Raw genomic sequence first — 25,807 nt, 5'->3', positions numbered from 1 at the left:
CTACTAGAAAGACAAAAGTGAGCCACTGGTTGCAACAGTTTCAGGCATGGATAAGAAAATCAAAATGCAGTAAGAAAGAGATGTCATCATGTGGATTAGAAACAGAGGAGAAATGAGAAGATCCGTGGACATTGAGAATACTATAAATTAAGACAGAATTGGTAGGTAAATTCTACATTGGGACAAATGTAGTGTCGTGAGGGATGGAAGCCACAGAACATTTCAGAATATGCAAACCAAAACATAACTATTCTGTTGCTCTGTAGTGTTTAAGTCCTTTTTAGGAAGCTAATCTCATCATGGTAAAAGTAGAGAAGTAGAGCAGTCAGGCTAGAGATTGTTTTTGTTTTTTGTTTGCCACTTAGGTGGTCTGTAATTTCTCTGAGCCTTGTGTGTTACAAAAAGGTAATTAAAATTTTATTTTTTTTTGAATAAGTACATGAAGTATTCCATTCTTTTTTTTGGGGGGGGGGAGGGGATCCGGTTGTGGAGCCTGAACTCTGGGCCTGGGCGCTGTCCCTCAGCTCTTTAGCTCAAGGATAGCGCTCTACCACTTGAGCCACAGCGCCACTTCCGGCTTTTTTCTTTTTGCTTATACGGTGCTGAGGAATCGAACCCAGAGCCTCAGGCTTGCAAGGCAAGCGCTCTACCACTGAGCCACCTTCCCAGCCCCAAGTATTCCATTCTTTGTGCTTAACACTAGAGTTAGCTTATACATGTGGATATCATTCTTAATATGACATGCTACAGGAGAGATTTTAATAGTTATTACATTATGCAGTCATATAAGACATTCAAGTTTCTTGTTGTTTTTTTTTTAGTTTGTGTTTAGAATCTTGTTGAAAGTCAGATGTTAGAGTTTGGGAGATTTTGTGCCAGCTGTCGTATCTTTACAAGATTAAAGAGAAACATGAACTGTAGCATAACTGTTCTTTTTAACAGACAGGTATAGTTCTCCTTTATAGGGTTAATAAGAGAGGTTATAAACAAGCAGTAAGAAAAATATATACTAGCGAAAGTTACCTCGCTGTAATAAATGAAACTAAATGGCATGTATTTTTTCCTTATTAAAAATTGACTGTGGTGCTGGGCATTGTGGAGTATGTCTGTAATACCGGCAACTCTGGTGCCAGAGATCAGGATATGGTGTGTCATAGGCTTAGAAAAACCTAATCTTTTAACTTTTTTCTATTTGTATTACAATGTTAAAATACATTTTCTTATTTAACCCTTTCTTCCCTCTGTCTCTTCCTCCTCTCTGAACTCAAGGCTTCACTCAGACATGCACATAATCATAATACCTAAACAATGATGTGTCATGTATACCTAAAACAGAGCCAGAGGTAATTTTATACAGTATTTTTTTTACAGCACCTGTGTTTTCACTATGGCAGGTCAGGTGAATTTTCCCTATGTGGTATAATGCTGGCACTAAAAAAATTTCAGAGTCAGGATTTCAGATTTTGGGGTTAGAAGTGCTCAACCTGTGTTTTTTTGTTGGTCATGGGGCTTGAACTCTGGGCCTAGGTGCTGTCCCAGAGCTCTTCAGCTCAAGGCTAGTATTGTACCACTTGAGCCACAGCGCCATTTCCAGCTTTTTCCATTTATGTGGTGCTGAAGAATTGAACCCAGGGTCTCATGTGTGTGAGGTAAGCACTCTTACCACTGAGTGACCTTCCCAGCCCCTTAAGAAATACTTTATTGAGAACATTGACCTGGTTTTGCTCAAACAAGCAGGCCCAATATTTTATACAATTAACCATCACAGCATAAGAGGTTGATTTTAGCAGAGTTACAGGAAATCCAGCAGCAGTGGATTATTTGCAGATAATTTTGCTGATGTCACTTTTAGTAGACTAATACTGTCCTTTAAATTATCTTACATAATTCTGATACAGAAACAGAGTTTTCATATAACTCAAATTTTAGTTTTGTCTACACATTTCATAATGTAAAAATACTTGGAATTATAATGAATGACTTTTAAGCCTCTTGCCAGGAAGCTCACACCTCTTGATGTCACACCTGACTCAACATTCAATCTTGGATTGGTCACTTTTCTTCTTTTTCTCTGTTTTTTTGTACCAGACCTGAGGCTTGAACTCAGGACCTGGGCACTGTCCTTGAACTTTTGTACTCAAGATTAGTGCTCTACCACTTAGAGCCACAGTGCCATTTTTGACTTTTTGGTAGTTAATTGCAGATGAGTCTTACAGATTCTCTTGCCTGGGTTGTCTTTGAACTGGGATCCTCATATCTCAGTCTCTTCAGTAGCTAGGATTACAGGCATGAGCCACCAGTGCCCGGCTTCTTTTGTTTTTTGTACTGTACCACCCTCCCAAGGTCTCTTCATCATGCTGGACTCTCCGCTATTCCACCAAACAAACACATTGTCTCTTACTAACATTCTCCTATTACATTAGTCCTCATGCTCCCATCTGCCTTCCCATTCTGCTAGACTGCTGTTCCTGTTTCCCCATCCCACTGTTTCTCCTTAGACTGACACTTCTTCCCTTTGTCCTCAACACTCCCTTTTCATTGACCCACTTTTCCTTGGAGCCACAACAGTGCCCAGCCCCTAGAAATCCTCACCCCTGTGTCCTCTTTTACATCTCTCCTTCAGTCACCACCTCATCACTGTGTAACACCCACCACCACTGCTTTCACCTTCATTCATCCCAACACATTGTCCATGTACTCAGACACTCAGGTCCAGGCCTTTCAGGACTCACTGCTTTTTAAAATGCTAAAGCTGCTGTTATAAAACAGCTATGTAGGTTATTCTCAGATTTTTGGTCCATAAAGCTGGGACTTCAGGGCTACCAGATCATCCTTTTTAAAAAATCAGCTCTGTCTTGCATTCTACCTAGGCAAAGATTGCTATTCAACTTCTTTTCTCTCTTTCTGCTTCATTTTCTGCAGAGAAAGTTACATATAACCAGGTGAGAATTTGACTCTGTCAACTTCTAATTTTCCTCCATTACTCCCTCCCCCCCTTTTTTTTTTCCTTGTCTGTCATGGGGCTTGAACTCTGGACCTGGATGCTGTCCCTCAGCTCTTCAGCTCAAGGCTAGTAATCCTCAGGTGTGAGCCACCAGCACCCGGCCCCATTTTTTCCTTTCTACTACTCTCTCTCCTAGCTTTTTCCTTCAGCACTGAATCTGCTTAGATCTCACCTATTATAAGACATCCTAGGGAGTCAGGAGGCTATCTGAGGATCAAGGTTTGAAGCCAGCCAGGACAGGAAAGGCCTTCATATTCTTATCTACAATTAATTAAGGGGTGGCCAGGAGAAACTGGAACTGAAGGTGTAGCTGAAGTGATAAAGCACTAGCCTTGAGCAGAAAAAGCCAAGCAAAAGGCCTTGAGTTCAAACAGGAATACCAGCATACAACACACAAGCAAGCTGGGTTGTTCAAGTTGAGTCTGCTTCTTCATTTCCATTTTTGTTAGTGAAGGAGTAGAGCCGTGCTTGCTGTCTGTACTTTCTATCAGGCACTGGTCTCAATTTTCTCACTACTTTATAAAGATAAGGACATGAATAATCTCTTGCCAAAATCAATGAAAAATTTTCAGGCTTTTTTTTTGGGGGGGGGGGCATTCCTGGGGCTTGAACTCAGGGCCTAGGTGGTGTCCCTGCTCAAGACTAGTGCTCTACCACTTGACCTCCAGAGCCACTTCTACCTTTTTCTGAGTAGTTTATTGGGGAGATAAGAATCTCATACTTTTCTGCTCAGGCTGGCTTCAAACTTCAATCCTCAGATATCAGCTTCCTGAGTAGTTAGGATTACAGGCATGAGTCACCAGTGCCCTACCTCAGGCTTTTTCTTTTTTTTTTTTGGGTCTGGTCGTGGGGCCTGAACTCTGGGCCTGGGCGCTGTCCCTCAGCTCTTCAGCTCAAGGCTAGCGCTCTACCACTTGAGCCACAGCACCACTTCCAGCTTTTTTCTTATGTGGTGCTGAGGAATCTAACCCAGAGCCTCATGCATGCAAGGCAAGCGCTCTACCACTGAGCCACCTTCCTAGCCTCAGGCTTTTTCTTATTTGACATAGCACTTAATATATTGATTGACTTTTCTTTTGTTTCTTTTTTTTTTTTTTTTTTGGGTCCGGTTGTGGGGCCTGAACTCTGGGCCTGGGCGCTGTCCCTCAGCTCTTCAGCTCAAGGCTAGCACTCTACCACTTGAGCCACCGCGCCACTTGTGGCTTTTTTCTTTTTGCTTATGTGGTACTGAGGAATCGAACCCAGGACCTCATGCATGCAAGGCAAGCGCTCTACCACTGAGTCACCTTCCCAGCCCGTGACTTTTCTTTCCTTTTTTTTTTTTTTTGGGTCCGGTCGTGGGGGCCTGAACTCTGGGCCTGAGCGCTGTTCCTCAACTCTTCAGCTCAAGGCTAGTGCTCTACCATTTGAGCTACAGCGCCACTTGCGGCTTTTTTCTTTTTGCTTATGTGGTGCTGAGGAATTGAACCAAGGGTCTCAGGCAGACAAGGCAAGCGCTCTACTACTGAGCCACCTTCCCCGCCCCCTTGATTGGCTTTTCTAAAAGAACTCTGCTTAGATTTGCTTTTTCTCTTTGGCTGTTGTTTCATAGCTTTTTTTTTTTTAAACAGTTTTTTTTCCTCATCTGTAAGTGCTGATGTTTCTGAGAGACATGAGTTTGGTGTTCTTCCTTTCTCCCATGTCCCTCAGTGGTGTTTATCATAATTGTCTCTATGCCACATGCCATTGCATGAAAGTTTTCCAGATTTGAGCTCCAGATAGCTCCAGCTATTCACTAGGTACCTCCAAGTTTACATTTAGGCACCTCAGACAGAGAATGTCCCCATCCCCACCAACCTGCTTAGTTTTGCTTTAGTCTCAGCTTACAGATCTTTTCCTATTTTCCTGATACTCCAGTCAATTTTTTGTCTTTGGAGATACCACTCCACTTTCAAACCAATTTGATTAAAGCATTTAATGTAGTTACTTCATTTATGCATGTCTGTATTGCTACATTATGAAGCTCCTCTTCATGCTTGTACTTGGGCTTGAACTCAGGACCTTGAATTTTCCTTTTTTTGCTTAAGGTTGGTGTTCTACCACTAGACTTCCAGTTATTGCTGGTTAATTGGAGCTAACAGTCTAATGGACTTTTCTCCATGGGCTGACTGTGAATCGTGATCTTGAGTACCTAGGACTACAGAAGTAAGCTACTGGCTGAGCTCAGGTGGTTCACGCCTGTAATCCTAGCTTCTTAGAAGGCTAAGATCAGAAGATTGGGATTTGAAGCCAGCCTGGCAGAAAATCTGTGATAAATAATAGATAAAATAATAGAATGTAAAGAGTTCAAAGTGAATACTTCAAAAATTAGATTTGCAAATACAAACTTTGAGCTTTCCATTTCTGTTCTTTTTTTTTTTTTTTTTTAATATCAGCCCTGTATCTTGAATCTACTTTCAGCTTTTGCAAATTTGCTAGTCTTGAACAAGCTGTACATATCTAGGCTAATATACTAGAGTGGCTAGTTAAGAGTTGATTGGTCTTTTTCTTTCTTTTCTTTTCTTTTTTTTGGGTTGGTCATGGGGCCTGAACTCTGGCCCTGGGCGCTGTACCTCAGCTCTTCAGCTCAAGGCTAGCACTCTACTGTTTTTTTTTTTTTTTTTTTTGTTAGCACTCTACTGTTTGAGCCACAGAGCCACTTCCGACCTTTTCTGCTTATGTGGTGCTGAGGAATTGAACCCAGGGCCTCATGCATGCCTGGCAAGCGCTCTACCACTGAGCCACCTTCCTAAGCCCCTGGTGTCTGTCTCCCTCTGTCTCTCCCTCCCTCCCTTCCTCCCTCCCTCCCTCCCTTCCTTCCTTCCTTTTTTTGTTGTCCTGGGCCTCAAACTGTGGTCCTGGATGCTGTCTCTAACCTCCTTATGCTCAAGGCTACAACTCTACCATTTGAGCTACAGCACCACTTCCAGCTTTATCTGTGATTAATTGGAGATTAGAATCTCACGGACTTTTCTGCCCAGTCTGGGTTGGAACCCTAATCCTCAGATTTCAGCCTCCTGAGTAGCTATGATTCAAGGCATGAGCCACTGGCACCCAGCATAATCTTTTTCTTGAAACAGGTGTTCTCCTATGGGAGAAAGTTCTTTCTGATAAATTTTAGGGCATATTTTTGTATATTATGCTAGCTATAATTTTATTTTCCTTTCATGTTTTTGTCATGTGTGCAATATTATTGTGAATCAATAATAAAAGAAATTTAATGGTTTTATCTTAAATCTCTGCTGTTGAATTTATTATTTTTTTAAAAAGAATATTGTTTTATTATCAAGGTGTTATATTGAAGGGTTACCATTTCTTAAGCCAGGTGACAAATATTATTTTTTTATGTAGCTTCCTCCTTCCCTTATATAAATACTTTTGAGAGTATAATCAATAGAACCAAAGGCTTTATTTTCAAAATTAGTTTTGTTAGCAGGTACTTTTCTATGTGAGACAGTATTTTCATTACTAGAATAAGCCAAGATTTAGATTCTTTTATCTGTAGTAGTGAAGAGGCCAGTCAGGGTTCACTTGGTGCTGTCATGCATTGTCCTCCCTCTCTTTTGTTCTATTTTTCTTAGTTGTAGTTAGCAGTCATAGAAGTGCTGGCTATCATCTCTTAAATACTAATAACCACATAGGGCAAGTTTTGCGGTCTTTCCTGGAGAACCAAAAGTACCCCTAACCAAAATTGAAAGTGAAAAGAAACTGTATGTAAAAATACTGTTTTAAAATAATTTTTTTTCATCCTTCCCTCCTAAACTCTTCAAGGACCTCATAAATGACCACAAACTTTCTACAGTTTGTCTACAAGGACACGTTGCTTAATTTCTTTTTTCTTTTTTGTGTGAAACAGCCAAACATGCTGTTGGAAGGGCAAAAGGTAGGTAAACTATATTAGAGAGAGAGAATGAGTGAGTGTGTGTGTGTTTTACTGGAGATTGAACATGGGGCCTCACACATGACAGCTCTTTACCACTTGAGCCATGTGCTTAACACCCCCCCCCCCCCTTTTTTTTTCCCCTGAGGTAGTGTCTCCATAACTGCCTTCATAGACTTCTCACTATCCTCTGCTTGCCCTCCTGAGTAGCTGGCATTTCAGGCATGCACCATATGTTTGGTGAGATTTCTTAGCCTTTTTGCTTTATTTCAGAGCTTGTCAAATCACTTTCCCCAGACAATAATAAAATTGAAATGATAAGCCATTCCAGTTCCAGTATAATAAAAATACTAAATGAAAATTGAGAAATAAATTGAGAAATAAAATACTATAGTACCTAAAGTGTAGGTGCTTCAAAATATTTTATTAAGTTAAAAAGCTGTATTTTAAGTTATATATGAACTAATCTGGCTTTGTTCCCATTGTTGACTATTTATGTGGTTCCATGTGTTTCTGACTCAAGAACAGTGTTGTTTAATAAATAAAAGATGTTGGCCATTGTCAACATTTAGTGCGTTGGGGTCCCTGGGTAAGGGTCACGAAATCACCAGGACACGGGATGCAGAGTGAAAACAGCAATTGCCACTGCATGCTGTGCTTTATTGTTAGTGGATATTTAAAGACAAGCAAGCATGATCTTTGCCAAGATTTGGTCAGGAGACATTTACACAAAAAATTTCAACAGATACAGTTTTACTTGACCTATGAGACAATGTCTTGGTATATTATTATCTAAACTATTTTAGAGCAAGCTCAAACCACTTCTCCAATCTCAGGAAAATGCTTGACCAGTTGTTCATCTATGTTTAAGCAAGCAGAAGAGCTACTTCCTCAGCTCCCAGGTGTCTGTGACATGTGTTTTGAGATAGGGAGAGAGAACATTTTCCCTCTCTAGCCCGGCATGCCAAGAGCTTTCCTAATACTCAAACACAGTCCTCAGATAATCCTGAGGCCGGAGCCTGCATCATTCTGCTCCTTCAACATAGACCCTGAGTCTTCACAGGCCATGTATGTCAATTCAGACATTTCTGGAAATACCATTAAAAAGTAAAAAACCCCAACAAAAGTAGTTTTAGTACAGTAATATATCTTATTTAATCCAAAATACAAAAGAATTATTGTAATTCTTGTACTAGTTGAAAACCTGTGTGTTATATATTTAACTAGATATAGCCACAGTTAAAATGCTCAGCTATATGTGTTATGACAAATGCCTTCTGAATACATGACATAACCTTAGATATTGGTCTACTTTAGGGTATGTATTTTATTAGATATGTTTGGGATCATCCCCTGTCCTTTTCCTTTACTTCCTGTTTATTGTACTTTCTATAACAGCCTTGGATTTTTGTTCTTGATATCCACTTTTAAATTTAAAAAAAAAATCTGTTGTTCATGTAGTTGCAGGCTTCCTCTACTCCTACATGTCTAGAGAGTAGAAATATCACAATAAACTCAGGTTGGCCGTTTCAGAGCTGTAAGGTTTTGCTCTCTGGGAGGCTGATCCCATGTGCATTGTGCCTTCTTTTAATCTATGAGTTGTGATCCTGAGAGCTATTCCTGCAACCATGTTGAGATAGTGCAGACGAATAATCATTGAAGAACAGAGAAAGAGATATAGACTTGAGGCATAGAATTTTAGACTTTTTAAAAATTGGGTAACTGAGTAGTAAATTACATTTTTTAAAATTATTTTTTAAAACTAATTTTATTTTTTGCTGATGTGGTACTGAGAAATTGATCCCAGTGTCTCATGCATGGTAGGCAAGCACTCTGCCATTAAGTCACATTTCTTGCCTTAAATTACATTTTTGTAAGTGGTAGTTGAAATCTGTGTTTGGATATTCAAATCAGTGCTTTGTTCTTTTTTTTTTTGGTCTGGTCGTGGGGCCTGAACTCTGGGCCTGGGTGCTGTCCCTCAGCTCTTCAGCTCAAGGCTAGCACTCTACCACTTGAGCCACAGTGCCACTTCCGGCTTTTTTTCTTTCTGCTTATGTGGTGCTGAGGAATCGAACCCAGGGCCTTGAGCATGCAAGGCAAGCGTTCTACCACTGAGCCACCTTCCCAACCCTTCAAATCAGTGCTTTGTTCTGCCATTTGGAATAGAAACAGTTTCAAGAGTACAAGAGATTTGGATTAGGGGAAGTTTATCTTGGAAAAAATAGCTTTATGATCTTAGAGTAGTGCCCCCCCAATCACAGAGGGTTGTTCTGAGATTGATGAGAGGATTTCATTAGTTAAAATTGAGGTCCACTGAAATACCTATGCCCTGAGATGCTTGAGTTTGACATACTAGGTTTTACTGCTTGTATACTCAGGGCTTGAGCACTGTCCTTGAGCTTTTTGGTTCCTGAACCATAGCTCTACTTTCAGTTTTTGTTGGGTGGTAAATTGGAGCTAAGAGTCTTAGGGACTTTCCTGCCAAGGCTAGCTTTGAACCTTGATTCTCACATCTCAGCCTCCTGAGGTTTTTTGCTTTTTTTTTTTCTGGTCCTAGGTTTGAACCCAGGACTGGGGCAATCTTGCTGAGCTTTTTGTGCTCAAATCTAGAACTCTACCATCTGAGCCACAGCTTTTCTTCTAGCCTTTTGTAGCTAACTGGAGATAAGAGTCTCATGGACTTTCCTGCCTGGGCTGGCTTTGAACTGCGACTCTCAGATTCCAGCAGGCAGGAGCCACTGATGCCTAGCAGTTTTTTTAAAGCATTTATTAGGGTGGGTTTGGGTGTTTATTGTGATATTTCACTTTCTAGACATACACAGATTCAGTCTAACTACAAGGAGTGATTATGACTAGTTGATCTTATTGAAGAGAATCAGTAATACAGTAAATTTTCCCTCTGGTAGTAGTCTTATTGCCTCTGCTTTGGCTGTGAATTTAGTTTATTGTGACACAGCTTTGACTGCATTTAAAATCTTTTGTATTTTAGGCACTTTAAACTATAAACTAGTGTTTTAAATTTATTAATTTTTTTAAAAGTAAAGTTTCTCAGAAATTTGAAAGTAGACTAGTAGATTGATTTTATTGTGACCATGAAGATAATGCACAAATGTCTAAAGAAAATATATTTCACTCTTTCTCAGGTCATTTTCTGCCCAATCCAGAATGAACAGCCTATTATATGAATTGAAAGCATTTTTGTATTTAAAAAATTAGAAATAATAGAAAAATACTTTAAGCTCATACATGTGGACTGAGAATGTCTGTCAGAGAGACAGTCTGTAGTCAATCAAGTAGAAACAGTTTGACAGAATCAAATGCATACAGAATTCTTTCCTGGCCTTAACTTTCCAAGTTCAATTCATTCATCCCACCTTTGCAACCTGTGGCAGTCAGTAATGTTTTGTTTTTGTTTTCTTATCTTAAATGTTATTTAGTTGTAATCATATTGTATATGACTTTTTCAGACTGACTTCTTTCTCTACTGGATAGAAGAGTTCTCCCACTTTAAATTCTAAATAATACTCTGTTACCTGAAAATACCATAGTTTGTTTACCCAGTCACCTATTGAAGAACATTGTAATTACTTCAGAACTTTGGTGATTGTCACAGAGCTATAAAAAAAATACTCCTGTGCAAGTTTTTGTATGGCTACAAATTTTCAACCCTTGGGTAATACTAAGGAGCATGATTGTTGGATCATGTGGTCAGATTATACTGAGGTATAAGTTGGCCTCAGCATGTACTTCTCTATAGCTAGCTGTACTGTTCAGCATCTCGTGGGTGACAAGTGAGAGTTTTTCTTGCTTCAAATTTTTCATTAGCATAACGTTAAATTTTTGGATTTTGTAATCCTAATAGATATGTAGTAGAATTTTAGTTTGCTATTCTCTCTTGAAATATCATGTCGAGTATCTTTTCATATGTCTTTGGTGAGTTTTCTGTTCAGACCTTTTGCTCATTTTTGAATTGGTCTTTTTTGTTTTTGTTTACTGGGAGTAATTCAGAGCCTCCCACGTGCTTGGTAAAATGCTTGGTAAAATGCCATCTTCCTGCCTTTTTACAATCTTATTTTGAGGCAAGGTCTTGCTCAGCTGTCATGCTGAGCTCCACCTTGCAGTTCTCCTTCCTCAGCATCCTGATTAGCTGAGTTTAAAGCAGCTTAACATACCCAGCTTTGTTGTAGAATTTTAAGAGTTCTTGGGTATATTGGATATGAATATTGCAAAGATTTCCTCTTAGCTTGTGATTTATTGTTTCATTCTCTAAGGATGTGCCCTTCAGAGAGAAATTTTAAATGTCTATCAATTTTATCAATTTCTTCACTTACATATTATGATTTTTAGCTTTGTAGCTCATAAAGTGTCTACATTTTCTTCTGAGCTATCTTCCAGTAGTTTAGTTTTGCATTTTATACTTGGTCTGTGATCCATTTTGAGTTAGTTTTTTAAACCAGCATAAGGTCTGTGTTGTTAATCATTTTTGTATGCATGTTGATGACTATTTGTTCTAACAGCATTTTCTGGAAAGACTTTATTCTCCATTGAGATGCCTGTATTCCTTTGTTGAAAATTACTGGGACTATTTTCGTGTGTGTCTGCAGGTCTCCTTCTAGGATATTTTTCTCTTGGGCTATCAGTCTGCTTGCCTGTCACCTCTTCCCTACTAATACACTGTATCAATTATTGTAGTTTTATGGTAAGTCTTTGGTGTTAGGTCTACAACCTTGTTCTCCTTCAATATTGTATTTACTGTGAGTATTCCTATCCATATAAACTTCACAATTAGTAGATATGCACAAAATACCGTGCTAGGATTATTATTATTTATTTATTATTTATTTATTTATTTTTTTTTTGTGTGTCGGTCGTGGGGCTTGAACTCTGGGCCTGGGTGCTGTCCCTCAGCTCTTCAGCTCAAGGCGAGCGCTCTACCACTTGAGCTACAGTGCCACTTCCGGTTTTCTGGTGGTTTTATTGGAGATAGGAGTCTCACGGTCTCTCCTGCCCCGGCTGGCTTTGAACCGCTATTCTCAGATCTCAGCTGCCTGAGTAGCTAGGATTACAGGCGTGAGCCACCAGCGCCCGGCTTATTTTTTTGATTATAAATACGTATATCAAGCTGGAAAGAGTTGTTTGGTAATTTTCCAGTGTGTTAAGAGTTATGTCTTACAGTTTCTGTAGAAAAGAATATGGGAGCATTTTGGATAGATAGTTTTTGGTTGGGATCTCTTACATGATTGCTGAGGTTATTGCAGTCATTGAAAGACTTGAATGGTTTGAATAGTCTCTTTATGGGAGAGGGCAGGAAAGTGCTGGTTATTGAATTCAGGGCCTTGTGCTTGCTAGACAGGTGCTCTACCACTTGAGCCATATCTTCACCCACATGGAGAGTCCACTTTCAAGGTGGTCCTTCCTCCCACTTAATGACTTGAAAGTTGTGGTTCCACTGTTGTGGAAAGTTATGATTCTACTTTCTTCTTATGTATTTTTCCACAAGATTCTTTTCCACAAGTTTGGTGGCTGCCTTTTGTTAGGGCAAATGAGCCAAGAAAGGTGGAAGCTTCTGTGTCTTTAACATAGACTAGATTGTTAAATGATCACTTCTGTTAATATTTTCTTGGTCAGTCAGACACACCATCCTTGAATCACTATAGAAGGGCATGGATACTTGGAAAGATCATTGGAGATCAGTTTGTGGGTGGAGGCTGGCTACCTTGATTACATATTAATTTCAGTTGAGTTCAGTTTTTATTTTTGGTGCTGGTCCTGGGGCTTGGACTTAGGGCCTGGGTGCTGTCCCTGGGATTTTGTGTACAAGGTTATCGGTCTTCTGCTTGAGCAACAACTCCACAACTCTACTTGGAGCCTTTTTTGGTCGTGAATTGAGAGTCTCATGGACTTGCCTACCTGGGCTGGTTTTGAACTGTGATCCTCAGCTCTTGGCTTCCAGAATAGCTAGGATTACAGGTTTGAGCCACCAGCGCCTAATTTAATTCAAATTTTAAGATGCAGGATTTGTACTTCTTTGATCTAATAGTTGTATTTATTTAGTTTTGTTTTTAAAGAACAACCTAAAAGTCCTAGTTCTAGCCAGTTATGCACAGGTGCTGATGGGTTACATCTATAATCCTGGTTACTCAGGAAGCTGAGGTCTGAGGATTGAAGCTTGCTGGAAGCTAGTGCAGGCAGACACATCTGCCAGACTCTATCCTCCCCAGGGGGAAAACAAACAACCTTGGTCCCTAGAGTTTAGAGTACATGCTTGTGTCATACTTTTGGATATTTGTCAGTTTTTGTGATGAGCAGGGTTAAGCAACTTTTTATTTGTTGGAAGGTGATATACTCTACTGTCTTTTTGGCACGGTATTTGTCTTTTTTTTTTCTCTCACAACTGGCACTCTACCACTTGAGCTATGGCTCCACTTTAGGTCCTCCCCCCCTCCCTTTCTTCTTCTTCTTTTTTTCTTTAAAGTAGCTCATTGGAGATAAGATTCTCACAGACTTTTTTACCTGGGCTGGCTTCAAACCATGATCATCATATCTCAGCCCTGAGTAGCTAGGATTACAGATATGAGTCACTGGTTGCTGGCTTAGAGTGTATTTTTAAAAGATTATTGTGGCTTTTGCACATGTTTACTATTTTGTTTAATTAATTAGCTGAAGCCAATGTTAATTACTAGTATATGTCATGCTGTATTGTTGTAAATTCTGTTATTGTGTTTAATAATTTTTCCAGAGACTAAATATCTTTAGATAAAGATTATTTTAATCTGTCCTATTCTGATTCTTTTACCTCTAATTTAGTGATATTTAATAGAAATAGAAAGTTAGCCATTTTAATTCAAAATAATTTGATAGCTTCTCTTAGAAAACATGAAATTAATTTATATATGTATGTATACATGAATATGAGTATACATACATATATATGTACATATATTGTGTGTATACTACACACACACACAGAGGGATTTTTTTTTTTTGGTGCAGGTCCTGGGGCTTCAACTCAGGGCCTGAGCTCTGTCCCTGAGCTTTTCTGCTCAAGGCTGGCACTTCTATCACTTGAGCCACAGCTCCACTTCTGGCCTTTTGGTGATTAATTGAAAATCAAAGTCTCAAGGATTTTCCTGGCTGGGTGGCTGAGATCTTGAGAGGCTCAGGTTTTATCAATACATTTTACTTAGCCCATATGCCTAATGGGTTACTTCACTTTGTAGTCAGTATAGCTTGTTAATTATTGTTGTTATTATTGTTATCTAGATTTGAGACAAGTTCTCAGTATAGTACCTCAGAGTTGTGTAATCCCGTTTGGTTTTGAACTCAGGATCCCTGTGTCTCAGTCTCCAAATGCTGGGACTATAAGCATTTGCTACCACATCTGGCTCAGTATACTTAGAAACAAGATGTTTTCTATTTGGAATTTATTTTTCAATGTATATTATGTTTCTTTGTTTCATCTGTTTCTAAGTGTGACAGGTTATGTTCATTTCTTGTGGGTAGGTGTTAATTTGCAACAATGTCTTAGATGAAGTTTATTTTTTCTATTGTGGGGTCATTAACCTCCCTCCCTCCCTCCCTCCCTCCCTCCCTCCCTCCCTCCCTTCCTCTTTGGCAGTACTAGTGTTGGAACTCAGGGCCTTGTGCTTGTGAGGCAGGTTGTTCTATCACTTGAGCCATACCCCCAGCCCTAAAAGTTATTTTTAATAAGTTGTTGCTGCAGTATGGTTTTGTGCCTATTGATTTTCTTTTCTTTTTTTTTTTTTGAGTCCAGGCATGGGACCTGAACTCTGGGCCTGGGCGCTGTCCCTCAGCTCTTCAGCTCAAGGCTAGTGCTCTGCCACTTGAGCCACAGCACCACTTCCGGCTTTTTTCTTTTTGCTTACATGGTGCTGAGGAATCGAGCCCAGGGCCTCAGGCATGCAAGGCAAGCGCTCTACCACTGAGCCACCTTCCCAGCCCTTGTTTTTCTTTTCTAACATAGTTTCTATACCTTCTGTATACCTTTGGATTTTCTGAGAATATAGTTATCTACCTATTTTATTTTTCTATATTTATATCTTGATTTTTGCTTACTAACTTCTGAATGGAGTAGTAAGATATTTTATTGTCTTGTACAATCCTTGGCATTTTCTTAATAAATATGACATTGGTTTTGGTTTTAGAGAAGTACTATCATAAACTTGAAAGAATGTTTCACCTAGGCACAGGGTCTCATGCCTATAAACCCAGCTACTTGGAAGGTAGAGATTGCTGTGTGGGAGATATATGTAAGAATAAATATCACAGTCTGAGGCCAGCCCAGGGCAAAGTGTGTATGTGAGACTCTGTCTGAAAAATAATGTAAAAATGGTCAGGGACCTGGCTAAAGTGATAGATTTCCTGCTTAGCAAGCATGAGACTCTGAATTTAAACTGCAGTACTGAAGAAGGGAACAAAAAAGAAATGGCTTGAATCTGCATTGGGAGCTCATGCCTATAATCCTAGTACTTAGGAGGCTGAGATCTGAGGATCACAGTTTAAAGCCAGCTCTGGAGGAAAGTCTGTGAGATTTTTGTCTCCAATAAACTACCAAAAAAAAAAAAAGCTGGAAATGGAGCTATGGCTAGAGACAGTGCCAGGTGCACTGATGGCTTGTGCCTGCAATGCCAGCTGGGCAGAAGATCCAAGAGACTCCATGTCCAAAATATAACCAGCAAAAATCAATAGAGGCATAAGTGTAATAAGATACTTGCTGAGCAAGTAAACAAGCAAGCTGAGTAAGGCAAAGCCCTAAATTCAAAACCTAGTACTGGCTCCCTTGAACCCTTTCAAATAACCACCTTTGTTTTACAAATTTAGTAAGAGTTCTTTGCTCATTTAATTAAAGACTGTTTATAAACTATGTCCAGATGCCTTGTTTGTCATGATAGTTTTTCCCTTTTCTAATATGGTGTAATAAGTTCTAAGTTCTACTAGCTTTTCCATTCTTGAATTGCAAGTAAGACTTTATTTGATTGTAATACTTTATTTTTTTTTTTTTTAAATTCAAGGCCTTGTGCTTGCTAGACAAGCGCTATATTACTTGAACCAAACTCCCAGCTCTTTTTGCTCTAGTTTTTTCAAATAGGATGTCAGGCTTTTTGCTCAAGCTTGTTCAGATCACAGTTCTTCTACCTCTACCTCTGCAAACTAGGATTGTAGGTATGTGGCACCAACTTGGCTTGTTTTTTGTTTTGGGATCTGGCTAACTTTTGTTTGCTTAAGCTAGCCTTGAACTATGTCTTACCTTCCTGAGTAGCTGGGATTACAGACATGTATCATTATTACCTACCCTGATGGTTAGGTCTCTTCTTAGAGCTTTGGGTTCAATTTGTACAAATTTTAGTTAAGATTTTTTTTAAAGTCTCATAAATACAGTTGCATAGTTATGTATACTGTATGCTTTTTTAAGTTAGCAGGCCTATAGTAGTTGTGAAAATAAAGTTATAATTTTATTCATTCAAGATTATCTGTAGTTATATATATGTAATTTCATATATACATATTTATGAAAATGAACAAACTGTTTAGAAGTGTGGAAATTTTAATACAAGTGTTTGTAGGTATATACTCTTTCATTAAAAGCAATAAAGCAGGAAGTGGTGTTGTGGCTCAAGCAGTAGAGCACTCGCCTTGAGCTGAAGAGCGTAGGGAAAGCGCCCAGGCCCAGAGTTCAAGCCCCATGACTGACAAAAAAAACCCCAAAACACACACACACACACACACACACACACACACACACACACACACACACACACACACACACACACACACACACACACACACACACACACAAAACAAATAAAGCAATTCTTTTTCTCTTTCTCTTGTTTTTGGTACTAGGGGTTGATATCAGAGCCTTATGCTTGGTTGGCTGGTGCTCTGTCATTTGAGCCATGCCTTCAGCATGACTTTTTGCTGGTTAATTGGAGATGGAATCTCCTAATATTAAATTTTCAGAAAAAGATGAATGTTTTTAAGGTGATAAAGTAGCAATTCTTTTCAAGGATCAGTACCACTACAGGTGTTTTTAAAAATAAAACCTAGATATTCAGTATACACTATTTGGAAAATAAGCCATGTAACTTGTGGGCAGGGATAGGAGGGGAAAATGGGGAAAACAAAGGAAGGGGTGATGTTGTCCAAAAGGGAAATGTACATATTACTTGAATTATGAAATTGTAACCCCTTTGTATATACCTTAATAATAACAATAACATTATATATTAAAAATAACAAACCTAGCTGGGTGTTGGTGGCTCATGCCTGTAATCCTAGCTGCTCAGGAGGCTGAGATCTGAGGATTGTGGTTCAAAGCCAGCCCGGGCAGGAAAGTCCATGAGACTCTTATCTCCTTTTAACCACCAGAAAACTGGAAGTGGTTCTGTGACTCCAAGTAGTAGAGTGCTCGCCTTGAGCTGAAGAGCTCTGGGACAGCACCCAGCCCCTGAGTTCAAGCCCCACAACTGACAAAAAGAAAAACAAAATAAGAAACAACCCCCAAAACAAACCCTAAACACACCCTAAATTTGTGAAAGTTTTTTAATGTGTTGATTATTCTTGCTTTTAGGTGCATTTTATCTGGTGTTTGAGTATATGGACCATGATCTAATGGGACTACTGGAATCAGGCTTGGTTCATTTTAATGAAAGTCACATCAAATCATTTATGAGACAGCTCATGGAAGGTTTGGATTATTGTCATAAGAAGAACTTTTTGCATAGAGATATTAAATGTTCAAATATCCTTCTAAATAATAGGTATGGATGTGAGCTTGATTTGTATGTTGAAACTGAGTACTATATAATGTGTACCTTGATTTGTTAAAATTTTGTTTATTGTTCCAGACTTAATCAACAGCCCTGAAACTTGGTTTCCCCATTGTGTTATAATTGTCTTTTAAATTAATTTCCAGTGACAGTTTTGTACTGTCATGTAATTGAAACAAATCAGTTGATTTTTTTTAACATAGCTAAACATAATTTCTGTAAAAACATTGAACTTTAAATATGATTGGAATAAACTTAAGGCATATAAAATAATACGTAATTGGGTTGGTTTGGTGGTTGTTTTTGGTTTACTATCATATCTAATAAGGTGGATGATTTTCTGTTTGTAATGTTATTTCAGCTAAGGTTATAAATGGGTTTTAAACTTTAAAAAATCAGTTTGACATGGTTTTTTTCCCTAAAGTGTGCATGATGCTTACGTTGAATATAAGTAACAACCCGAATCTGGTGAATTTTGTAATTGGTAGAGTTTTTTTGTTTTTGTTTTTGATTTTGTTTAAACGAAGCCTGCTTGCAGTCCTGGTTTGTTTGTTTGTTTATCATTGGTCATTGGGCTTAAACGTGGCACCTGGATGCTATCCCTGAGCTTTTTTGCTCATGGCTAGCATTTTACCTCTTTGAGCCACATAACCATTTCTGGTTTTTGGTGGTTAACTGGAGATTAAAGTCTCGTGGACTTTCCTGCCAGGGATGGCTTCGAAGTGCAATCCTCAGATCTCAACCTTCTGAGTAGGTAGGATTACAGGTGTGAGCGACCGGTGCTAGGCACAGCCCTGGTTTTAAACAGTAGGAAATAGTTGATGCACCTAACATCTCTAAAAGTTTTAAATTAAATAACATTTTTAAATGATTTGACTTCATTCTTGAGTACTGTTGACTTCAGTAATTAATGTTTCAAATTGGAAATGAATAATACTTGAAATAATACTATTTGAGTATTTTCTTTGAATCATTGGGGTTTGGTTCCAAGATTCCTCACCCCTTTTCCAGAATCTATAGATTCCAAGTTCCTTATATATAATGGATTAGTCACGTATTACTGTGTTACTGTACCCCATATTACAGATAATATGATGTAAATGATGTGTAAATAGTTGTTATATTGTGTAGGGAATACTAATATGGATAAAGAAGTCTGTATATGTTCAGTACAGACACATTTTGTTTTACAAATATTTTTTATCTATAACTGTGTGAAGATTCATTACCTGGAGGAACCAAATGGGCTAATATAATATTAATGGCAACTGAAACTGCAGAGCAGAGTAGTTGTTACCCTGTGAATTTATCTCCTACTTGACTTTCCCCGTAGGACCTTCGTCATATTGCGGTGTAATCAAAGTTAAAATTTATATGTAGGCTTCTGATGAGTATGAGGTGTACATTATCAATTCAGAGTAGACTAATACCTTTGGTTCATTTTGTCTTATTTCTACCAGAGGGCAGATTAAACTTGCAGATTTTGGACTTGCTCGATTGTATAGCTCAGAAGAAAGGTAAGAGTACTTTCAAATGACTACTATAGATATTATAGTCTAGTTTTAGTAGTTGTATTTAGGATACCTTATTGATAATTTAGTTTTTTGTTTTTTTTTTACTTTTTATGGCTAAATATACAAAATAAGAATTTTATACCATATTGGGTGGGTTATTTTAATTTTGTTATGTATTCATTTTAAATTAATTGATTTTTAACAGTGAATATAATTTCTGTAAAAATGTTTAGCTTTTACTATGAAAGGAATTGACTAAAAAATTCATTTGTAGATTTCTAATGCCATATAGCTGTTAAGATGCTCTGAATTTTGTGTTTTGTAAAAAACTTTAGTATGTTCTTTTAAAATTAAACACTTAAACTTATAAACTTCGTTTTCATTATTATTTTAGACCGTATTCTTTGTTTTGGTTTTACTTACACAGTTTTGTCTGTGTATGTGTTTCCCTTGCTCTCTCTTCCTTCCTCTTTTCCTGGAACGATTTAAACAACCTAGAGTGAGGAAGTTCAATGTATATAAGATAGAAAAGATAGACCTTTCCTGGCTAAAGCTGGGATGTGTTTCTAACATGGCTTCATTTGTGACTCGTTGTAAGACTTATTAGAACTAATAATTTCTAAATAGAGTATTTCAAAATACAGTATTTTGTGAATAAACCTTAGGATTAAATCTAATCAGTCTAGGCCATTTCTTTCTGATTATTTTCAGATTTATTTATTTATTTATTTTTAAATACGTTTTTTATTGTAAAAATACTGTATAGAGGGGTTACAGTTACATGAGCAAGGTTATGAGTACATTTCCTATCAAGCATTGTTACCTCCTCCTTTGTTTTTCCCTTATCAACCCTTCCACATCTACAGTCACCCCCCCACCCCAAGTTGTAAAGTTTGTTTTTCAGCACAGTGTCTTGTACATCTCATTGTTGCAGTGGGTCAGCCTGTATCTATCTTTAAGCATTTTGTTTTTTCCCTTCCCCTCCCCAAATTAGAGAAGTGTCTATACAAGATGCAGGGCACCGACATCAAATTATTTTCAGATTTATTTATAATATTTTTAATTTTAAAAATTGTGACTTTTCAATTATTTTTCAATATCATCTAATTTAACAAATTGAAACATTATTTCACTGAAAATTTTTTTTAGTGGATTCATGTATTGAATAAATTCAGTGAACAGATAGGCAATGATACAATAGGCAGATAAAACATTTTAAGTATTTTAGTATTTTTAAAAAGTAAATTCTTTTTCAATAAGAATGAAATACTGGCTGGGTATTGGTGGCTCATGCTTGTAATCCTTGTTACTCTGGAGGCTGAAATCTGAGGACAGTCTGTGAGACTCTTAAGGCCAATTAACCACAGAATGTTAGAAGTGGTGCTGTGGCTCAAAGTGCTTTGAGCAAACAACTAGTTCAGGGACAAAAATAGTTTTCCAAATTATAGAGCTGTATAAACAATAAAATAAGGCCCAATGCTTATTAAAGCAAAATTTACATAGAAGATCAGGTAATACAAGATTAGATAATATTTTGGTGGATTGGAGGGGATAGGAAGTATTCAAGGTAAAGAATTTGCCATTAAGGGCTGGGAAGGTGGCTCAGTGGTAGAGTGCTTGCCTTGCATGCTCGAGGCCCTGGGTTCGATTCCTCAGCACCACATAAGCAAAAAGAAAAAAGCTGGAAGTGGCGCTGTGGCTCAAGTGGTAGTGCGCTAGCCTTGAGCTGAAGAGCTGAGGGACAGCGCCCAGGCCCAGAGTTCAGGTCCTATGCCTGGACTCAAAAGAATTTGCCATTATAAGGTAATATTTAAATTTGATACAATAAACTATACCTTATCAAGAAAATACAACTTTATTCTTGAATTGTATTACTGAATTACTTCACTGGAATGTTTTGAGTGATTTCACTGATTCTCTGTTTTTGATTAATTGAAGAAATAGTGTTCAAAATTTTAAGAGTGGAAAACTTGCTTATTATTTTGTAGTGTTTATTCTGAAAATTGTTTTTTATTTATTGTTCTAGAGTTGAGATTTTTACCTCTCATGTGTTTAGGATCTTGGAGAGTTGCATTAAATACACATATGAATTGTGGCGTGGATAGAATTGTGATAGATAGGGCTCTATCCTGTACCACCATCTGAACTACTGCTTTTTAAAAAAATCACACATGTGCTTAATATATTAAGATAGGGTTATGTATATTTGTGTGTGTGTGTGTGTGTGTGTGTGTGTGTGTGTGTGTGTGTGTAAGAAATGTAAAATAGTCCAAGGGAATAAATTTGTATTCAAAAACATTAAGACCAGAGAAGATAGGGTAACTTTTTCTCTTTTTAAAATTAAATTTTTAGTTGGAATATAAAAGTTGTATATATTTGTTGTTCATATATGTTGGCTTAAAGTATATGTACATTGTGAAATGGTTAAGTGGAACTTATTATGCAACCTCACATTTTTTGTGGCAAGGATACTTAAAATCTACTTTGAGCAATTTCTAAGAGTATAGTGTGTTATCATTAACTTACTTACCCATGCTATATAATCAAATGTTGGATTTCTAGTAATTGAAATTTATCCCCATCTCCATTTTCTTAGGTAGTACCAGACCTTTGAAGTGACAAATGTTTGTTTTGAACTTATGTGCTCTTCCACTTAAGTCACGTTCTTAGCTAGTCCTTTTGGTTTTAGGTTATTTTTCAGATAGGGTCTGGTTATTTTGCTTGGGGAAACCTCAAACTTTGCTCCTTCTATTTCCATTTCCCACATAAATGGGATGATAGGCATGCAACATCATGCCTGACCTGAAATTTTATGCCCTTTGGCCAGCCCCCAAGTCCCACCCACAGAACCACCATTCTATCCTATACATTTTTTTAGATTGAGCATATGTTAATATTATGATCTTTTGAGTTCATCTATGTTGTAACAAATGTTAGGGCAGCATAGTATTCTTTTGTGTATACATACATATGTATTACATTCTTTTTACACTTTCGTCTGTAGATGGATACTTAATTGATTCCATGTCTTTAGGGTTGTGAAGTATTAAATAACTTTAAAAATAAATGGCTTTATATTGTAATGTACACCAACAAACCTCTATTTGGGTAGTGGCTGAGGCAGATGGTTGTAAATTTGAGGCAAAACTTGGCTATGTAAGGAGACCTATGTTTTCAAAAAAACATAAAAATTTGCCAGGTGCTGGTGGCTCATACCTGTAATCGTAGCTACTCAGGAAGCTGAATCTAAGGATCACGGTTCAAAGCCAGCCTGGGCAGGAAAGTCCGTGAGACTCATCTCCAGTAAACCACCAGAAAACTGGAAATGGCCCTGTGGCTCAAGTGGTAGAGTGCTCGCCTTGAGCTGAAGAGCTGAGGGACAGCGCCCAGGCCAAGTTCAAGCCCCATGACCGACCAACCAAAAAATAACCAAACCCATAAAAATTAAACCACAAATATGTTAAGTGTTGTTAGAGACAAGGATGTGTAGTTCAAGAGTTCAACTCTAGATTTAAAAAAGTTTTTACATCATATACACTAGTGCCTCTTGGTAACTTAGCTTGAGTGACTTACTATTAAATTACTGAATTTCTCTCGCTGTTCATTTTTGGGGAAATTCTGGTTAAGCAGACTATTTGTTAAATAGGAGGTTTCACTATCTGCTTTATCTGTAATATGAGTGTATCTGTCATATTTGAATATGAGTCCCTTATTTTCTTGTTAGGTTTCTGTGAAGATGTAAACACATAGTTTTCATTCCCATGTAATAAGTCTTATTATGGAGATATCCTGAATGAATTTGATTCCAGTAAAATTTATAGTATAGCAACATTCTATATTTCAGCATTCTTTCCCCACTGGTTTTCCATTTGAAATGTAATATCGGGTTCCAGTGGAAGGTGGGAGCTGGGGCACTTCACTTGCTCATGGTCTTGTTTGCTCATGTAGGGGTTTTTCAGTTTAGAGAAACAGGAAATTTAAAATTACATAATTGAGTGTTCAGGTAATATCTAGTACAATTTTCTGCTTCATCAATTTTGTAAGAGAAAAACTCCATATATCTTTAAGGGGATTTTATACTTTTTCTTTCTGTCGTTTTTAATATTAGAGTAGTTCTGTCTTTAAAGATCCATTTGTGAAATAGGTTTTGTATCATACAAAGCCTTTATATGTATGTGTGTGTGTGTATGTGTGTGTGTGTGTGTGTGTGTATGCTTTATCCTAGTGAATTTAAATATTTAAAATCTACCTTTAGCTGATTGATTGTATTTTCCTAAGTTTTCTGGAAATGCAGAGCTATTTCTTGCTTCTGTGTTGTTAGTACAATTAGAGAACAAGTGAAAGCTTTACCATAATACAGCAGTACAGATAATAAATTGTCTTCAAGTATTTCCTAACTAGTTAACTACTACAGTTAGAATAACTGGTGTTCAAGAATTTAGTTTTTTTTTTTTTGAGCGTTTGTTCCCCAAACAGCTTTTAGCTTATATCTCATTTGATTTTGTGCGCTTCATTTTTTTGATTGTGAGAAAAGCTGGGTAGAATTATACATAGTAGTTGGGCTGTCTTTATATGTGTGATTTCCATATGAAAATGTTTTCCACATAAATTGAAATTAACTTCATGTTTCTTAGCAAATGCAGTGTGTTTTAAATGCAAAGAACATAAAAATCTCTGGTCCTAACTCAGGAAACTGTATGTAGTTGTAATCTTTTTTCTAGTCCTATTTTAATCAGTTGTGGTGTCTTGGTCAGGTGGCTTAACAACCTATTTGAGCCTTACTATTTTCAGTGAGTGTATCATGAAAAAATTTAAAAATCCTCTAGAATCCTGGGATTTGAGATTAGTATGCATGAGGCCTTGGGTTTGATCTTAGCTGTACAAACAATCATCACCAACACAAAACAAAGTAAGAAGCAAAAATAAGACAAAATTTTGTTTCCAAAATTACTAAAAATATATGGTTTATGATTCTAAAAATTGATGGAATCAAAATAGAATAGTTTCTTAATGGATTATGAAAGTCTTTGTGTTTCTAGGTGATGATTCTATAAGGAGGAGTATTAGAGTAGTAATACTGGTTTTTTAACACCTCATGTATATACTATTTTGAAGGTGCTATCTCCACCCAGTGGCCTATCATAAGATTACAGTTAAAAACAAAATCAAATGAACAGTAGCACTATTTGTCTAGACTAGATAAATTAAAAAAAAAATAAATTGTTACTATAAAGTTGATGAACAGAGGTGTTACAGTTACGTAAGTCAGGTAAAGAGTACTTTTGTTTGGACAAGATGAAATTATTCATCATGAAAATTGCTTCATCCTCATCCTGTTCATCCTCTCATACTCTTGTCACTCTTTCAAATGCAGTCATTTAAAAGATGAGGGTCATGTTTTACACTGTTGTTTTATATGCTATAAAGGTCAGGTGTGTTCACAGTGTGAAACTTGATTTTTGTGCTAACACAGAGGATCTGTTTTTAAACGTTTTGTGCAAGTCCTGGCTCTTGAACTCAGGGCAAGATGAGAGTCATGTTTTACACAGTTGTTTTATATGCTGTAAAATGTCAAATGGATTCACAGTGTGAGACTTCAGTTTTGTGCTAATACAGAGGATCTGTTTTTAAGCTTTTTTGTGCGAGTCCTGGGCCTTGAACTCAGGGCTTAGATGCTGTCCCTGAGCTGAGCTTTCCTTTCCTATCCCATTCCCCTCTTCTCTCGCTCCCTCCCTCCCTTTTCATTTTTACTATAGTCTCACTTATTTTTAAGTAGTTGTAAAAAGCCAGATTATGAATACAATACTTGTGTGTGTGTGTGTGTGTGTGTGTGTGTGTGCGTGTGTGCCCGCGTGCACATGCATGCGTGTGTATTGGTGATCATGAACTCAGGGTTTGGGCACTGTCCCTGAGCTTCTTTTGCTTAAGGCTCTACCACTTGAGTCACTGCTGGCATTTTTGATAGTTTGTTGAAGAGTCTCAGAGACTTCACTATCTGGGCTGGCTTTGAACCACAATCCTCAGATCTCAGCATCCTGCGTAGCTAAGATTACAGGGGTGAGCCACCAGTACCTGCCTCAGAGGATTTTCTTGTAGGCCCAGGACAGGATTGGAGCCACACTATTAAAAAGATTACCACATGATAAATAATATGACTAGGCACACTTTACCAGTAGAAATCTACTTTGATCACTTACTTAAATGTATAATCAAAACTAAATTGTAGTTGCTTTAGTCTTGTAAGCAGTCTACCTTCTTTCATCTTAAAAAATGGGAAAGGAAGTATACTTTAAGAGGATAGCATTCTCTCTTGTTGGGGAAGTTTTAACTAATATCTGTGATGCTGAACACTTAATAATCTGAATTCAGTATTGCTCTTTCTTCTGACCTTCAAATTTGTGTGTTTACTAAACACCTCTACCTAGGTGACTAAGATGCCTTAAGTTAAACTTTGTTTAAAACCCTATCTGTCTCCTTCCTGGAAAAATTTAGGCTTCCTTTTCTTTCTTTTTCTTTTTTTTTAAAATTTGTTGTGGGGCTTGAACTCAAGGCCTGACCACGCTCTTCTGCTGAAGGCTAGCGCTCTACCACTTTGAGTCAC

The 25,807-nt window shown here is 37.6% G+C and overlaps 1 protein-coding gene across 4 annotated transcripts in view; it reads left to right on the top strand.

Annotated features, from left to right (window-relative positions):
* Positions 1-25,807, top strand: part of Cdk13 (cyclin dependent kinase 13) — a 108,368-nt gene that overhangs the window by 47,328 nt on the left and 35,233 nt on the right. For 2 of the 4 annotated variants that reach the window (XM_042694971.1, XM_042694969.1), the window contains exons 6-8: positions 6,879-6,905; positions 17,494-17,683; positions 19,153-19,209. In XM_042694971.1, the coding sequence (XP_042550905.1) occupies positions 6,879-6,905; positions 17,494-17,683; positions 19,153-19,209 (274 nt within the window). The remainder of the gene's footprint in view (positions 1-6,878; positions 6,906-17,493; positions 17,684-19,152; positions 19,210-25,807) is intronic. The other 2 variants (XM_042694972.1, XM_042694970.1) reach the window with 1 other exon arrangement.

The sequence above is a fragment of the Dipodomys spectabilis genome, unplaced genomic scaffold, assembly GCF_019054845.1.
Source record: "Dipodomys spectabilis isolate Male_0828 unplaced genomic scaffold, ASM1905484v1 ptg000178l, whole genome shotgun sequence".
Taxonomy (NCBI): domain Eukaryota; kingdom Metazoa; phylum Chordata; class Mammalia; order Rodentia; family Heteromyidae; genus Dipodomys; species Dipodomys spectabilis.
The sequence above is the reverse complement of the archived record's forward strand: the minus strand, read 5'-3'. Positions and strand labels throughout refer to the sequence as shown.